Raw genomic sequence first — 19,624 nt, forward strand, 5'->3', positions numbered from 1 at the left:
TTGGCCGAATTTTGTCCAACTTAAACAACCAACCAGGTCTGTGGATTTTTTTGGTCAAAGTTGATCACATTAATTAATCTTTAAAAGACAAAGAAGCGGCCACACACAATGTGTTGCGAGGCGTTGTGAGTGTGTAATGTCTGCCTCTAATGTTTGACAATATTGGGCCAATGTTTAATTTGTCATTTTAGAGGTATTAAAAAGTCCTTAAATTGTCACTTTAGAAACAGGGCAGATACCCTCTATACACTTAAACTGTATGTTGGTTTGTTTACTGTTGAGTGAGAAAACAATGTTGCACTTTAAGCCAATCATCTGAGGACCCCCCCAAAATAATTTGGGGCCCCCCACAGGTTGAGAACCATTGATATACAGTATAACTTATGAGAAAAACAAACAAGGTCAATAACGAACGTACATGTTTGTGTCGTCACCAGGCCCTCCGTCTCCCCCCCGCAACTTGGTGTTCGTCCTGAACGACACGTGCCTGCTGCTGGAGTGGTCCCCGCCCAGTGACACGGGGGGCCGCCGCGACCTCACCTACAACGTGCTGTGCAAGCGCTGCGGCCCCGAGCCGGGCGGCTGCCGCCTCTGCGAGGAGGAGCTGCGCTTCGTGCCGCGCCCGCAGGGCCTCACCAACGCCACCGTCGCTGTCACCGACTTCTCCGCCCACGCCAACTACACCTTCGAGGTGGAGTCGCTCAACGGCGTGTCCGACCTCAGCTCGCCGTTCCCCCGGCCCGTGGTGGCCATCACCGTCAGCACCGACCAAGGAGGTGAGTTGAGTTGAGTTGAGTTGAGTTGAGTGAGTGCTGCTGCGTGGCCGCAGCTAATGCTATGAGCTATGATGATGCGTTGATGCGTTGCTTTGTGATGGGGGAGAACTCATTGTTCCGAGGGTCCGTTGGTCCAAGTAGGATAACATTCACCAGGTTAGCTTTGACCAGCGTCGGCAGGTTAGCTACTCACCAGCGTCGGCAGGTTAGCATTTCACCAGGTTAGCTGGGGTTAGGGTTAGGGTCAAGGTTAGGTTTAGGTCGTCGGCATACCGGCCCGTCGGCATATTGACTCGGACCCTTGTGATGGGGTAGCGTATTAGTCTTGCGTAGCCAGACAACTATTCCACAATCTCCGAATGCTATATAGAGTCTTGAAACTACACCTTCCGAAAGCCGAGAAAGGAAGCTGTCAACGGTTTGTCATTTCCGTTCACAGAATATATATTTGTCTCCGCTAAGCTGAGGAGTGGCTGAGACTATGTTTTGCATGGTCGACATGTCTGTCCGTCTGCGAGCAAAGCTCTACTCTCTGGCACTGTTGGCCCGATTGAAGTGAAACTGTGCACACACACACTCCCTGGATGCCAGAGCAGAACCTTCGGGTCACTGAAAAGTCAAAATTGGCACAGTTAACACGTACTTCATTGTTACCAACGACCACATGTGCATCCATTCAGTTCTTTTCTAAAGACAGCTTAATAGATCATTTACAGGACAAAAGGAACCCTGCCGTGCGGTTGGTGAGGGAGAGATTTCTGCTGAACCTGAATTTATAAAGATGTGCCTGTAAACAAAGATTTTCTTTTTTTATGGCTTTTTATATACATAGTTGAACAATTTTGTTTAAGTTTGAGCCCAGATTATGAGAGCTGGTAGGCTTCCTCTGTTATACTACCAACCATGGGCATGACAGCTCAGTCATGTCATGTGAGTGTTAATTCTGCCGGTCTATAATTAGAATGTTTCTATTAGTGTGACTGGTGTGACACATACTGAGCTTTTTGAGCAGCCATTTTCTTGTTCTTTTCTCTCCCGTTTTTGAGCTTTGCTAACCGCTCCTACAGTAGGTCTGGCTTTGGGTGTATGTATAAGTGTCTGTATGAGTGTCCGGAACTCCATGTATGGAGATAACTAACGGCATTAGTGTCCGTATGAGCACGAGACTAACGTCACACAAGACTAACTTCATAGAAAGTACGCAGAGACCGACATCACCACAGCTGATGTCACGGACCGAATGGCCCATACAAGGAGATATGCATGTGTGTCATGTTTGATACCATGCGAAGTGAGCACCGCTCATAAAATAACGAAAACAAATGTTTAAGAAGTAGTGAGAATAGACGATCTACAAGCTCACAACGCAGCACAAAGTTACACGTCGTGTGCTTGTAGATGTGACAGATAGATGCTCGACAAAGCCGGATGCACCACATTGGATTCGAACCAACAACCTCTGCGGTGTTGGGCTGGCAATATACCACCGTGCCATCCAACCGCCCCTTAGATCAGTGGTTCTCAACCTGTGGGTTGGGACCCCCAGGGGGTTCTCCAAATAATTTTCGGGGGTCCCCAGATGATTAGCTTAATGTGCAACATTGTTTTCTCACTCAAGAGGGAACAAACCAACATAAAGTTTGAGTGTTTAGAGGTATCTGCACATTTCTAAAGGACCTTTTAATACCTCTAAAATTACAAATTAAACATTGGTCAAATTGTCAAATGTTAGAGGCAGAAATTGTGAAACCCAAAGTGCCCTGCGTCGACATATCTGCTTTGGTTACCATGGTAACAACGTAGGGCGTCATGACTTTTCTCTCTGTGTGTGTTTTTACATTTTTCAATTTTCCTCTGACATTGCAGTTAGAACCTTGTGAACCCATTTTCTGCCATGCTGTGAGATATGTTTTCATACCGTATATTGCCTTAATTGTTCCTGTACATTTCTCATGTACTCATGTGGCAAAGTAAAGTGCTAGAAGGCGTTGAATTTCTCTCTCTGTCCACTGAATGCTGCTCGCCATTTCTTCTGCAGAAAACCTATGCAGAACTGTTTTATTTTCATTACACCCTTGCGTTCCCAGTTAAAATATGATTATCTTGGGGGTCGCGGCCTGGAAAGGTTGAGAACCACTGCCTTAGATCAGCCATTTTATCTGTTTTCTCTGTGTGGATAACCGGCTAACCTATACTTATATTGCAGGTTAGACGGTTATCCGCGTATAGCTTTGGGTATATCACATATCCCCGCATGTTGCGCTCACAGACATGGCGTGTGGAGGCACAGTATGTAGACATGTATTGTGTGCAGGGGTGTCGCACCAAATTCTGGGCCCTGGGTACAAGGGTTCACTGTGGGGCCCCTGTGCTTTAACTATTGAAAAATAGCAGATATACAAGCTCACAGCGCGGCACCGAGTGCCGCGCTGCGAGCTTGCAGATCTGCTATTTTTGAAAAATCATGAAAATCTTTGAATATTTCAAATCCTGTCGGTGGAGCTCAAACCTTTTCATGTGCAGGACCCCCAAAATGGTATGTATTTGGCCACGGACCCCCATCTCAAAATATTTAGTTCCAGGGACCCCCCAGAAGCAAAAATACATATATTCAAAGATTTTCACACATTTTCACGACTTTTCAAAAATAGCAGATCTACAAGCTCGCAGCGCAGCACTCGGTGCCGCGCTGTGAGCTTGTATATCTGCTATTTTTCAATAGCTAAAGTATAAAATAATTAAGGCCCCTCCAACAGTAGCTAGTAGCTCAGTCCCACTTTCCTACCCCTTGTGACGCCCCTGATTGTGTGTGTGTGAATGTATCATCCCTAATACCGTAGCCTGCATGCCAACGTTGGCAGCATGGCTGGCGTGTTACTTTTACATAAAATAAAAAAGCACAGTTTTCACGGCCAGAGTGGGACATGCATTATGCATGCACATGTAAAAATAAACAAGGTGTGCATGCTGTAAAATAAATCACGTACTGTACTGGACTGTATCTTCCCTGGTTTCTGTCTGTGTTGTTGTGTGCAGGACAGATGATCTGACACCAGGCATGGTCTTCTGTCCTGCTACGGCCCAGGAAGGAGGTTCACCGTGGCTATTTTTAAAGTTTCCCAAACATTTCGTTTGAGTTGCAGTCAGACCCATTTTTATAGGTCACGAAATATCTTTCTCATTTAAAAAAAATACATATACATTATTTAGCCATCATTTATTATTGTTTTATTAGGAATAGTGGAAAAATAGTGAAAATGACAATTTGAAGTATAGTACTGTAGAAGAAAATGTACTGGCTGAAAAAAACACAGTTTTCTTGGGCCAATCTTGTCTACTGTTCTTTAAAACATTGACCTTTGGCAGAACTTTGTAGTTACTTGCGCCAGCAGAGCACGCAAGACAGTAAGTAGTGAATATTAGTACAGATGTAGCCTCGGAAACCCAGCAAATAAGCCTTGGCAAACCCCCCTATAACTGTGCTGGTTCATGACATTTTAATTGTATAAAATAAATGTAGCCGTTCAGATATCTTATTGTGGGCTCGCCTATAAGGCGAGCACACTTTAGATATTGTCATTATTTCTATACTATACTATACTAGTCATATCAAGTTCTCCTCAAAACTTCGGTTCCGTTCTACTCCTACATACTTAGTGATAAAATGAAAATAAAAACATCAATGTGTTCAGTTTACAGTGGCGAAGTGTGCTATTATTTTTTATAGCAATCGGCCAAATGGTGGCGCTGTAGGAAGCCTTCGAAAGTGCGATCTTTGAACAGGTATAGCTCATGCTGTGTTATACATACAGCCATGAAACCTGTATACACTTATGCGTCTCCTCATGCCGAACAACTTTTACCCTCTAACTTTTGACCTCTGACCTTTAGGTCTCCCACAATTCGGAATTATATGAAAAACAGTAAAAATCTATCTTCTCCTGGGTTTTTCGCGATACGCGCATAAAACTTTTTTCACATGAACTTTGGACCAATGCGGTCAAACTAATCTCGGCGGATTTCTTTTAAAGTGAAATATAATTTTTTAATAATTCAATCAATAGTGCGGTTTTATGCAAATTATTCTTCGGCCTCTAAATCATACATGCAAAGTTACACGTTCATGGCATTTGGCAAAGATGTGGAGGGTTAGTCAAAGTATCACTGAAACCAATTTTATTCCAATCGGCCAAAGGGGGGCGCTATACGAAGCGTCTGAAAATTCAAACTTCAAACGGGCATAAGTCATGACTCGTTTCGTTCGAAGACATGCAACTTGTTACACGCGTGCTTTGACTCAAGCGGAAGACATCTGTGTCGTTGTTAAGTAAGCTCCGCCCTTTGATTTTCCGCCATTTTGAGCAGTTTGTAAAACGCGTAAACCCGCTTTTATTCTGGAATTTTCGCGTCACGTGCACAAAACTTTTTTTACGTGAACTTTGGACCGATATCTAAAGATCTGTCAGATCGGATTTCTTTAACATTGAAACATGCTTTTTTAAATAATTCAAACAATATTGCATTTTTATGCAAATTATTCTTCTGCCTCTAAAACATACATGCAAAGTCACATTTTCATGACAAAATAGTGTAGAGGGTTAGTTCAAATATCACTGAAACCAATCTTACCCCAAATGGCCAAAGGGGGGCGCTATATAATTTTGAGCAGTTTGTAAAACGCTTAAACCCGTTTTTATTCTAGGATTTTTTTTTGCAATTTGCATGAAACATTCTACACGCAATCTAAGGACCTTTATCTAACATGCCTATGAAGTGCACACAAAAAAATTATAAAATAATAATAATAAATATAGCTGCAAGCAGCGATAAAGTGTCCAAAGCCAAAAACACCTCAAATCATGAACACAGCCTGGGATGTGCGTGAAATCTTGCAAGCACATTCCCAATAGGTCAAGGAACAGATACCAACCTTCTCACATTGGCCTGTTATAGCGCCACCAGCGGGTCAACTTTTGCACAACACATTTTTGGAACAAAATGGACCAATCTTTGACGTCAGTAACGTCAAAGAGAGCACTGCCTGCGATCTTGACATTTTGTGCTTTTATAGCCATTGTTTTCCGGCTTGAAGCGAGCCCACTATTGTTTCGAAGGAACAATATTTTTCTAGTTTTACATCAGTATTGTTCATGTGAACTGGTTTGTTTAGGCTTATCCATTATAATGATAAAATCGCTATGATATATCACTCGTTTTCCACCGCAGATCACTTCCTCATTTTTCTCAAAGCGGACAGCAGCAGGAATCATGTCAACCTCTGCGTCATTTCGAGATGCCGGAGCACACGGCGAGATCCGCCGGCCAACAAATAATGTCCGCGTTAGCTCAGAGTAGTACAGATGGGTCTTATATTGTTTCAGTTATCAAATCAAATTCTGTACGCCTACTTTTTGTGTTTTAATTGCTGAAATTGTACCCATCATTTTCCAATGCGAGTTCCACGCCCCCCCCCCCCCCCCCCCCCCCCCCCCCCCCAAAAAAAACTACCCTCCATACATCTCCTGAATTCTGACTATCCAATGTTGGCAACCCTGACGCAAGTACTGTGTGCGGCTGCGTATGTCTATGTCGGTGTCTGTGTCTGTTTTAGGGCCGATTCATACTCCCTTTTTAGAGCCGAATTTATTTCGGTTTGCCTCTGTCCAAACTACAATATGACGTCATTCAGAGGTTCGGGGGAGGGTACCACCATTAATTCTGCTGTTTGGTGCCACTGAGATTTTGAGACTCCCCGAACCAAACCAAAATATATTTGTCTCTCAAAGAGGAGTATGAATCAGCCCTGCATTTCACGAGAATGTGCATGTTAATGTTACACTGTCATTGGCTGCACCTGTGTGCTGTGCTAGTTTTGATAATGAGGTGTCAGCTTTCCTTGTTCAGTTGTTAACAGGCAAGCTCACTGCATGGACAAGTCTCCCCGTTCTGTGTCCGAGCTATGCCCTAAAAAGATTGTTTTGCAAGCCGTCGCCTCCCACGCTCTGACTGCCGTCATTACTAACACAAAATGAGCTGCATGTCCAATGTGCTCTGTGTTTGCGAAAATGCTCCCCTCTAAATCACAAGAAAGAAAGAAAAGCGTGTAAATCCAAACTTTATTAGAAGACCGTGCTTCTGCTTTAGCTGTACAGCAGCAGCTCCGCAAGGAAGCACAAGCAGTCGACGTTAATTGGATTGAGTATACTCAATCTGTAAAAAATAACGTTGTGCCTTCACGTTCTGACCACTGCAAAAATGGGATGTTGGATTGAGCACTGAATCCTCTGGTTCCTGTGGAATGACATGTCACAACACAACCGGTTGCCGTGCATGCCTGACAGCACCAATGGCGATGTATGCAGGCTGCCGGCCACCGAAAGTAGTACTTGCGCACTCTGCTGGCGCACATGGCCATACATGGCCTACTTGTGCACCAGGCACAAGTTGGCACCTCGACAGAGTTGTACACTGCAGCTACCGGTACCTGGCCATGAAGTCCAACATTACAGTATCATCACTGATTTGTATCTGTTGTTTCATGCTGAGAGTCTGTGAGAGTGAGCAACAACTCTGCAAAAAAGCCCTGCAGAAATCTTACTTTTTTAGGATTTATTCATTAAAATGTCCGACAATGTATGGCATTAGCTGCGTCCGTAGCTGAGCTCTGTGCCAAAACCGTAGCAGTGAAATCACTTCTACAGGATACAGTGAGAATAAGGCCATTGGGGTGATGGATTGGGACAGTGGCCTACACTGGCTGCCACCATAGTAACACAGTACACTATCGCACTGCTCATACACACACTGTGTGTGCGTGTGTGCGTGCGTGCGTGCGTGCGTGCGTGCGTGCGTGCGTGCTCGTGTGTATCTCTGCACGTGCTTCATGTACAAAGATCTCCATCATCACTTGCAAGTTCAATGTTCAAGGTTGTGCTTTATTGTTATATCTTGTGCACAGGTACATTAAACGTTATTTTAGTTTGGCTTCCTTCAGACAATGCAGCATCATTGGTAATATTAATAATAATATTAATAATAATGATAATGATAATGATAATGGGTTAGGGATAATGATGATGATGATGATGATAATAAAAAATATATAAAAAAGAAAGAGAGAACATGATTTGATCTTGACACATTATATATACACCAGCATCCTTGTTTCAGTAGATGCCACTGACATTACTATGTGTAAACAACTTCAAAGTATCTTCTATATACAGCAGTATGGGTAGGAACAGTTCAAGCATATTAAAGTGCAAGAAAGAGGCAGCAGAGGCAACTGCATTCCATAAAACGCATTAGGGACGGCTGTTTGGAAATGCGTTTAGTAAAATAATGTGTACACTTGTTGAAGTTAACACGGTTAACTGTAGCGTGATGTCATATTGCATTATTTACACAAATTAACAGTGCAGTGCACATCACAAGCCTTAGACACGACAAACTAATTTATATTATACAGTATATGTACTGTAGCGCAACCGATGTCGGTAATGCAGTGAAATAAAAACCAAAGCATCTCATTACAGGCCAACCAGCGTCCAAATAAAGTTAAACAGTCATCTGTCATTCTGGAAATGGTCTCCACACTGTCTTGTATTTTCCTAATTGTCTCTTTATCAGCAGCTATGGTTTCAGACCAAAGCCAAGTAATTAAAAACCTAAGAGAGAAAGTGAAACTAAACTGGGGGTTTTTATGTGCAGAATGCAAAGCAGCATTTCCCTCCACAACCACTTAAACCACTATAATACTTCCCCAGGGGTCTGCATTTGGTCCCCTCCTCCAAATCAAATATCCACATTCAAATGACCAATCTACAATCTCACTTGTGAGCTTGTAGAACGTGTCTTTTCACAGAATGCTTGCCTATTATGATGTGCCCAGAATATTCACTTTAGGGTTCATGTGATCTATATAAATTACAGTATATTTCTATTCTACCTTTAAACAATAATTATGACAAAATGAATCTCGATCTCTCCCCGCGTGTGAGTAATTGAATTAAATGCTCGCATATAAAACAACGAGGTACATTGCTGTCACTCACGGTAGAAGAAAAGGTGACATTATCGAGACATAATGGAATAATGGACATAATGGCCCTTAAATATTGTGACATTTTTTAAGTCTACCGGCCGCCAGCCCTGATAAGAGGTTCAGAGGTGAAATGAGATGTAAAAATGTACCCTGGTAAAAATGTTATCAGTGGAATGAATTCCCATGCCTCCTTAATGGGCAGAAACTGCACAAAAAAAAGAAAAAAGAAAAAAACAGCTCACAAGTGATTTTTTTTTCTCCCCCTCTCCTCAAGAGAACTAATGGCTGTGGTTAATGTTATTATATTTCTAGAAGGCCGTCTACCTGCCTGCTCCACACAATGTTTTTTAACACTGAAAGGCCTTATTTCCACAGAGACGCCGCTCGCCGAGAACAAACGTTACGCTTTTCAACCGTGATTTGCAAACGCTGTTTCAAAGAATATATATATTCCCCGTCCTCCCCTCTCCTCCGCTCGCTTCCTCCCTCTCGCTCGCTCTCGCTCTCTCTCTCTCTCTCTCTCTCTCTCTTTCTCTCTCTCTCTCTCTCTCTCTCTCTCTCGTTGCTGTCTAGAAACCTTGTATCTCCATTAAGGATGGGACGATAAGCGATATTATCGTGATACAAAATAATATACGATAATTGTATCGAGGAGATTTAATTTATTGTGAAATCGTCCTCCGTCATGCACAGGGATCAACTCACCTTTTATTTGCCGAGCTGCATATCCGCTATACCATTTAAACCCTCTATTGGTAAAACATACTTATAATATATGTACTTGATACAGTTTTTTTTCACTCTCTACCAAATATCTTTGCCAAAAAATAGCCGATCTACAAGCTCACAACGCGTCGCAACGCAATGCATTGTGAGCTTGTAGATCTGCTATTTTTGGCAAATGTTCCACCCCATGCAGGATAATGGATGTTGGGCATATTTTGATTATCGCGCGACTATCGTAAATCGTGATTTCCTTGGTCACAATAATTGTGATATTAATTTTTCATATCGTCCCATCCCTAATCTCCATGGATCAATTTTGTATGTTAATTTCTTTCATAAATGAATCCAGTGGCGTCAGTTCAGCAAAAGCTAGGGTATGGCAAAGATGGGAGACCTCATGGATAAGAGGCATTAGATTTTGTATAACACGGTTATATTGGGGAAATAGCAGATCTACATGCTCACAACGCCTCTCGCAGCGAGGCGCTATTTTCACAATGTCTGAAAAAAATGAATTTTGGCCGTTTTTTACACAGGTTTCTACGGTAGCTAAACTTGGCATGTTAGTAAATGTGCCACAATTAACAATAATGCATTGCACCTGTGCAGCTGACCTGCGAAACCTGTGAATATACCATTTTGTCAAGATGGGGAGAAGTGTGGAGAATAGTTAAAGTGACCATTTTGTTACATTTTGCATTTGTAGTAATTTAACAACATAATAACCAGCGCAGATAGACAAAGAGACATTCATGGATTTATATTTAAAAGTAACTTTTATTTTCCCCTCTGGACCCAGCGTATGGCAGCTGCATACCCCTGCCATACCCAATTGACACCCCTGAATGAATTCACTATGCTTCATCATTGTGTCGCTAAAGCTGGCCGCACACTAGCCGATAATCGGGCTATTTAATTACCCCCCCGACAATCGGGCTTCCTCCGACTGAAACGTGCCCGACTATCGGGCATGAACGTCGTCTAGCGTGAGGTCTCACAGATCCACTCGGAGCCCAGCCGAGTGGCTCGGAGGACGATCGGGGGTAGCCCGACTCTTTTCAAACATGTTTGATATTTTCCTGGATCAGTACTGGTCTGGAAGACTGGAATAGCAGCAGGGGACTGATTGAAAATAGGTACTACAGCAGCTGCTGATAGACGCAAGTCTCTGAGCATACATATCTGAGTGACAGAGCTATCTCTTTTTCTCTCTCCACGCACGCACGCACACACACACACACACACACACACACACACACACACACACACACACACACACACACACACACACACACACACACACACACACACACACGAAATCAATCAATCAACAAAGACGTAAAACTAGGCCAAACCAATTAGTGCAAGAGCCACAGCTGTCTGGACTCGCTAATAACTTTCCAGCTCTGCTCTCCTCCTCCAAGTTACATTAAACTTATGGTTCTCACTCTCAAATGTATGATAAACCTGTGCATTCTCCATGTTTCCACCTCAAAATGCTGGATTACAGTTCTTCAAATGGACCAGACAGAACCGTCCTCTCTTTCTTTCTCTCTCTCTCTCTCTCTCTCTCTCTCTCTATCTGGGACATTGGATTTGGATCTCCGTGCCCTCGGATCTTTTTTTAATGATTATATTTGATTGATCCATCCGCCCACACTGCGATAATTTGTTAAAAGACAGGGGAAATCATGATTGAAAGCCTAGGCCATGGCCACTAAAGTAAAAGCAGACACTTGCCTGTCTTGAACTTGTCTTGAACTTGAACCGTCCGTGGTGGAAGCAGCCTACAACAGCAGCTCACCCCACGTCAGTCACTTTCTCTGATGGTCCGTGCACGGTGCAGTTATGTAATCTCTACTCCTTTCAAGTTCCAATTGGCCATAGGTACAGCCTGTAGCTTAATTAATGGGCCATCATCAACTCGTTGTTTGATCTACCAGCTGGGTTAACAACTCCTGGCTACTCCGGGCACAGCGCGACCCGCATAGCCAGGCGTTTCGTATTTTAACAGACAGCAGGTTTAGAAAATATGCGCGCACGTTACCTTAAAGCCATACTGTGTAAGATGCCCAACTAGTGGTCATTAGCCCTATAGCAAACCGCGGTCGCGTCCGCGTCTTTCGGACGTTTTTCGTACCTTCAGACCCCCGCGTCTGCCTCCACCTCGCTGAGATCTATCTTTTAAGGGGTCCCTTGTTCCTGTGCGTTCAGTAATTCCAGAGATACGGACTCCTTCACCCTGCCTGGTAGGCGAAATTACCTAGAGAAGGGATGGTACAAACGGGCGACAACAAATATGGCTGCCATAGCGACCCCACTTCAAGATGCGCTGTGATTGGCCGGCAGTTGTATAACCCTCGCTGTGATTGGCCGGTAGTGTGATGACGCAATTTTGGCGCGAGATCCGGTCCACGGCAAGGATCTCAGTTTACATACAGAGAAGGCTTTACAGGCTGAAATTCACGGCGCGGATCTTCTAAAACTTTTGTGATTTAATAGTTAGGAGAATTTTAAGATTTGTTTTATAAAAAAAGTTACATAGTACAACTTTAACTATTATAAAATAAAATGACTTTATCAAAACTGACAATGATAAACCTGGAGCGGACATGAAAGAAACATAATGGATATAGGCCTAATAGGCCTGTCCTTTTTAAAGCATTACAGTATATTTGGGACTGAAAACTAGTCCCCCCCCCCCCCAAAAAAAAAGCAATACACATAAATACACTGCTTATTATTTCAAATAATGATCCACATCCATCCTCCCAGGTTGTATCATGATTGCTTGCGATGGGAATTAAAACTCAATGGTCGCGAGTTTGTTTTATATCAGCAGAAATAGTCACTACCAGTCAGTCACAGACTGAAGTGGGAACAGCACACGAGTGCAAGTAGCCTACGCGCACTGCCTGATCTACAAACCCTACAATGTGGCGCGGAGGGACGCAGTTTGATCTTGGAAATCTAATGTTCTGTGCGCCACACAGTCATACGACTAATCATAAATCAGGCACCATGAGAAGCAGACAGCAAGCAGCACACAGCAGTGATAGAGACAGAGAGGGTAAAAGTCAGAGAGTTGAACAGAGGCATGGATTGACATGAAACGTGTCAAAGTGAACTCATATGATCATCAAAATGGGACACAATTGAAGCGTTTTTTTTTTCTCCATTGCGCGAAGCGATGGTGTGTTGTGTGGATAACGTTTATGTGTTGTTGTGTGCGTGTGTGTGCGTGTGTGTGTGTTGCAAGGCGAAGAACAGCCCCGTGACATTTTGTATTTTATATTATGTAGGCTATTATTGCTTTGTTAAGGCCCGACTCAATCTGAATAGAATCCTGTAGCGTGCGGAGCGCACGACTGTTCAAAACGGCTAGTCTGAGCCCGTTTAGATTATCTGTTAAAATAATCTGGAAAAAATGATCCTGTAGTGTTTAATTCTACCTGATTCAGTCGGGCCCGATTATCGGCTAGTGTATGGCCAGCTTAAAAAGTAACACAACATTATTTTTACATTTCGTGAAGAGTAGTTTTGGACATACATGGTTTCCACCCGACGGCACCAATTTATATTTCCCTTCCTTTCCCTCAATTGCTTCTCAGTCCTCCTATTCCCTCTCTCCTGTCCTCTTTCTTCTCGTTTCTTTCTTGTTTTCGTTTTTTATTTCCCTTCGTCCCGCCCTTCCTTCCCTCCCTCCCTCCCCTCCACGCTCTGTTCCCTCCCTCCACGTTCCCTTCTGCTTTATCCTGGGGGTCCGTCTGGAAGAAATACATTTTCTCACGCTGTCCAGAATGCATTATTCTATTACGCTGGGGTAGAGGAGTGGGGGGAGGGGGCTGCAGCCTTTTTACAGGTACCTCTCTGTTACAGGCGCTCCCTTTTATTTCATTAGGAGGCCCCCCTAGAGCCCAGCAGAAATGAGGCACTGGCTGCCTAGGAGCCCAAATCATGCTTTGTCACGCAACCGTGGTGCATTTGGGGAAAATAGCAGTGCCTACTGTACCAGTGTGAGCTTGTAGGTCTGCTATTTTCACTCGTTTGGGTCCCGGGGTAATCTCTCAAGAACAGATGAAAAGGAACAAAACGGAGAGGGTGCTGCTTTTCCCAGATGGGTCCTGGGGTGACCTCAAATTGAATGACTGTATATTGTATTAACAGTACAGGACATGGTAGTACAGTCAAAGGTTATGCTAAAAGGATGACATAAATATAAAGCCCCAAGGGGCTTGTTTCCATTGTGGTCCATTGCACTCAGTTCATCAGCAATGCATATCGTCGTTATCGGGTGAAAACCTTGTATGTCCAAAACCGTTCGTTTTGCATTTATCAATTTTTGAAAATGATTTAAACTAGTGAAAACAGCCGATCTACAAGCGCACAACGCCTCGCGGTGCGAGGCGTTGTGTGCTTGTAGATCGGCTGTTTTCACTACTTTTGTGCGACGGCCTTGTACGATGAAGCAGGGCTTTACTTTGCGAAAAAAAAAACATATTTGAAACTTAAAAATGTGAAACTTGGAGATACGAGGTTTCTGCACGACAGTGACGATATAATACAAGCATGAAGCTCAGTAGAATCATAATGTATAGTATACAGACTGCAGATATGCTATTTTCACTAGTTTGGAAAATCTAATTGGAAATAATATCTTTGGGGTCTCGAGCTAAAACCTGTGGGAACCACTGACCGACAGAACCTTCTCCAGTTGGACCCCAGAATTGTCGCGGTTCGTCGTTAAACACTTAGGCCTATATCTGTTAAAAAAAAAATATTCTATCAAATTGACTGCTGGTGTTATTGAAGTGCTGCACACTGTCTCTTTAAGAGCTTTCAATGGCCCCACGGTTCATAATGCTTCAGTCAACAAATAAATGACCATGAAACCTGAAAATGAGGAAGAAAAACGTAGCATGAACACACACACACACACACACACACACACACACACACACGCACACACGCGCGCACGCACACACGCACACACGCGCGCACGCACACACACACACACACACACACACACACACACACACACACACACACACACACACCTGAACCATGCCCATGATGGGTTTGTTTATTAGCCGGAGCGGCGCATAGGAAGTGCTAACACCATTATCATAGTGATGCGGTCAGCAGAAAGCGTGTGTGTGTGTGTGTGTGTGTGTGTGTGTGTGTGTGTGTGTGTGTGTGTGTGTGTGTGTGTGTGTGTGTGTGTGTGTGTGTGTGTGTGTGTGTGTGTGTGTGTGTGTGTGTGTGTGTGTGTGTGTGTGTGTGTGTGTGTGTGTGAGAATTTCTGTATGTTCACACAAATACCAAGAGCTTCCTTTAATAACAGACAGACATACAGGCAGGCAGGCAGGCAGAGACAAACACGTTTATATTCATTAAAATGTAGATGTGTTTACTTTTGGTATGCATGTTTCAATTTTTTTTTCATAAATGAATGCCGTACTTACACGAGTGTCTCCCAAAAGTAGCAAAAAATAGCAGATTTACAAGCACACAACGTATGCGTTGTGAGCTTGTAGATTTTATAATAATAAAAAAAGGATAGTATGTCCAAAAGGGTTTGGACAGGTTTCCACATGACACAAAATGCTTCATGACGTCAATGTTAAGGAGAACAGTGTGTCCATGCACGCGCGCGCACGCACGCACGCACGCACGCACGCACGCACGCACGCACGCACGCACACACATATATATATATATATATACTGTATGTATATGCACAATTATTAATCTTTATAACACACACACACGCACAGACAGACGACCGGATAGATGTGTGGCGCATGAGACGTACTGTATAGCAGTGGGAGGGGTCTTGGGCCAAACTTAATCCCATCCCATTCTGAAGAGGAGAGGAGATAAGGGTCTGGGGAAATTATTATATTTGGATTAGTACTTCCTCCTCAGGCTATGGCTGCAGAATGACGCTGTTGCATTCCAAAATGGACCCTTTGGACCTCATCAAACCAATGAAGAGCATTAACAAGAGCTGGTGACTAAATAATAACTACATTGAATCCATTGGGGCGGAAAAGAACATCTCGAAAAGTAGCAGTTTTGGACATAGAAGGTTTCCACCCGAACAGCGACGGTATATGCAGAGAGAGTGAGAAGGCAGACAGGGGCCACTTAAGAGCCATTCACACCCAGAAAGACGACGATAAAGATAATCATAACAATGGGAGTATCCACCCTGAAGAAACATAGCACTCCTGACAGGGGCGGCAGTGGCTCAGGGGTAGAGAAACCATCATTAGAACAGGGAGGGATTTCCCTGAGGGTTCCCAGTTCGATCCTGGGCTCCCCCAGAGTTTAGTGTTGAAGAGTCCTTGAGCAAGACTCTGAACCCCTAGTTAATCCAGGTGAGCAGGTTGGTGCCTTGCATCGTTTCCTCTGCCATCGGTGTATGAATGTGTGGGTGAATGTACAATCTATGTAAAGCGCCTTGGATAAAGACTGACCATTTTTAAGTCATTATCACAACTATTCCATATTTTTATTGCTTTAAAACATCTCCTTTTAATGTTAGGGTTAGGTCTAGCTCTAGCTATCTAGCTCTAGTCGTTTTGAACATATGAGTTCCCCTCAGCTCATACCAGTTCTAATAGTTAAGAACAATTTCTGAATGCAGTATGAAGTCATTTCTGTTAGGCTAATAGAACTTTTTTTGTTCACCGTCTATCTATTTTCAATAAAACTATGATTGAATTTTGTTTAAAAAAATATTCAAACTTTCAAAAAAATTCAAAAATAGACGGAAGGGACTAGTGGAGGAGAGTTCCAGTATAAAGCCCGTATCAGAGTCGGGTCTGCGGTGGAAGGCTATCCACCGCGGTGTAGTGCCGTGTAGTCTTTTTGAGCGTTAACGTTGTAGTTTTATGACTCAAAAAGACTACACGGCACTACACCGCGGTGGATAGCCTTCCACCGCAGACCCGACTCTGATACAGGCTTTACTAAGTCAAGTCATGTTACCATTGGTTACCGGTGTCCGGAAAATAGCCAATCTAAATTATAAGCTCACAACGTGTTGCAGCGAGATTCGTTGTGGGCTTGTATATCGGTTATTTTCAGCATGCAGCATGTAGCAAGTATGACTTAAACTAAATCAAAGCTGTCAAAATGAACACTGCAATAATGCCACCAGTATGACATACATTTTGAGAGCACAGTTCACTTAATCTGCACCACACTTTGTTTTATCACCTCCCAAACGACACGTAATTGTGGGATTGTGGAGATGTGTGAATTATAGCTGAGATGGGTGTATTTGCGGGCGGGTTGGGGGAGGTTGGAAGGGGAACAGTCTCAAAAGTAACACTGCATTTATGTGTAAAGAGATTTAACAAAGCCGTGCATTGATTTGAGCATGTGTAAATAGGTGTGCAAGAATCACACTTTGACTTGAGAAGCGTGTAAATAGATTTGCAAACAGCATTGATCTGTGGTTGTGCCAATGGGATTTGCTCACTCGAATGAGTGAGTCACTCAGTGTTCGGCATCCATCTGTCTACGGAGCATAACTTCCGTAAAGAAAGCTAGACACTGAAACGTAACAGTTAACATAAATCATCTTGTATGTAGAATACATTGAACTTGCCAATGCAATAATGCCAATAATGCAAACCTTTTGTAGTTTATCGTCGTTGTCGGGTGGAAACCTTATATGTCCAAAACCGTTCGTTTTGCATTTATCATTTTAAACATTTTAACTAGTGAAAACAGCCGATCTACAAGCACACAACGCCTCGCACCGCGAGGCGTTGTGTGCTTGTAGATCTGCTGTTTTCACTACTTTTGTGCGACGGCCTTGTATGATGAAGCAGGGCTTTACTTTGCGACAGAACGTACACATTTGAAACTTGGAGATACGATGTTTCTGCTCGACAGTGACGTTATGTATGTATAGCCTAAGTACTTCATACAAACATTCTCACATTAATCCAGTGCTTCTCAAACTGTATCATAACTCTTACAGTTACAGAGTAGACCTCCTGTAAGGGAGAATCCCCTGAAGAAACACTGAGGGTCCCTGGAACCCACTTTGAGAACCATTTGAATGAATCCTTAGTTTAGTCTGCTGTTCAAACAGCAGAAACTACAGCTACAGCCTTGTAAGTCTTCAGGCTTTACTGCTCTTTTCCTGAAGATTTTCTGCAAATGCATTTTCTCCACCGGTTTCTTTTCCTGTTTCCTGCCTTTCTAATTTTTATGGAGAACGGAGCGTATTTTTTGCAGAAACCTGCAAATGGCAAGACACCACTCCATTCCCTCTCAGAATACAACTTCATAGGTAGATTTAAACGTCAAAGTCAGAGAAGGTCATAACAATAGCAAAAATAGCTGATCTACAAGCACAATGTTCTGCCAATCCACTGGAAATCTACTGACAATGGCAGAACGTGTGAAGTTTTGAAATGGCACATTTTTATATTAGCCATCAGGCTACAGCCAGGTGTACAGTGTATACTGTTGCCTCATTACTGATGGTGCTTTGTGTTATTTAGTGTCCGAGTAGCTCAGTCGGTGGACCTCTCACCTTCCGACCACAAGGTCATGGGTTTGATCCCGGGCACCGGCAACTCAGCATATGAGTAGCGTGGCTTGTCGTGCGGTAAATACTGGGAGCTCATGATAGGTGTTGCGCTCCACCTCAGCAATCTATCTCCCAGAGGTTTAGTGCATTGTGTAACTTAACTGCTGTGCTGTCATCAATAAAGGTCTATGTGTATAGACGGATTGCACAGAGCAGCAGTAACCACTTAAACCCTATATGGTTGAACGGAGTTCCTCCAGGCTTTATACTAGTATGTTTTCTGTTTTCGCTCCACATTAGATATGTTTGCTGGAAAAAGCACATCTACAAGCTCACAATGCTTAACTGTGAGCTTGTAGATCTGCTACTTTCTGCGAAAGCTTTCCCTTCAATCCGGGGGCTGGGGCATAAGTGGTTAATAGCTTAGCTACAACAAACGTACAGCTTGAAAACCTAACAATGTAACTCATACAACTATGTATTCTATCATATTTACTCCAGAGGATTATATCTGATGTTCTTTTCATTTCTCCGTGCCTCTGCATCAATCCAATTCAATCCATAGACTTATCAAAAGATGAAATATTGCCGTGGCGTTTCACAATGCCATAGCAATAAGCAACAATCATATTAAACCACATAAATTAACTCATCAAAACAATAAACACAATGACAGGCCTATTTAACATGTGTCACAACAAACTGCGGTTGATTGATTTGAAATAACAATTAATATAAAGTTTGGTGTCTCTCTCGCTGTCTCGGTCTTACTCAGACTACTCTCTAAATTCCTCTCTTTCTTTCTCTCCTTATTGTTCTCTACCCCGCCTGTGCAGTGCGCACGCACGCACGCACGCACGCACGCACGCACGCACGCACGCACGAGCTGCATATCCTGTACCATTTAAACCCATATTGGTAAAATGTAATTATAATATACATACTTTTTTTCACTCTCTACCAAATCTCTTTGCCAAAAAATTGCCAATCTACAAGCTCACAACGCGTCGCAAGGTGAGCTTGTAGATCTGCTATTTTTTGGCAAATGTTCCGCCCCAGGATAATGGATGTTAGGGATGTTTTGATTATCGCGATAATATCGCAAAAATCGCAATTTATTTGGTCAAAATAATCGTGATATGATATTCCCATATCATCCCATCCCTAGTCCCATCTCCCATGGGTGACAGTGTGTCCAGGTGTCCCCTGGGTGGGCGGGTGGGCGATGCTTGATGGACTGCAGGAGGTCAGGAGGGGACCGGAGGCGGGGGCGGCTGTCAGTCGCCGCGGCGACAGAGTGTGATTGACACACAGGGGGGAGTTGGCGACGGAGAGAATAGGGGAAAGTTAATTAAAAACGGAGGAGAGCAGAGGAAAGAGAAGGGATGGAAGCGCGGAGGGACCCGAGAGAAAGAGAGACGGAGAGAGAGAGAGCCAAGTGTACAGTGAAATCCTTTGTGGTCATTTAGCTGGGATAGTGTACAAATGGAACCTAATGGACCCTTAAAAGCGTGTCGGCAT

At 43.4% G+C, this 19,624-nt stretch overlaps 1 protein-coding gene across 1 annotated transcript in view; it reads left to right on the plus strand.

Moving 5' to 3' along the window:
- The window catches only part of LOC308308375 (ephrin type-A receptor 6-like), a gene marked incomplete at both ends in the record, with an annotated part of 377,312 nt that overhangs the window by 216,855 nt on the left and 140,833 nt on the right, over positions 1 to 19,624 (plus strand). Inside the window, one exon of the mRNA XM_080753799.1 lies at positions 438 to 776. Coding sequence (XP_080609925.1) covers positions 438 to 776 — 339 coding nt within the window. The remainder of the gene's footprint in view (positions 1 to 437; positions 777 to 19,624) is intronic.

This window comes from Nannobrachium achirus, assembly GCF_963921795.1.
Source record: "Nannobrachium achirus genome assembly, chromosome: 22".
NCBI lineage: Eukaryota > Metazoa > Chordata > Actinopteri > Myctophiformes > Myctophidae > Nannobrachium > Nannobrachium achirus.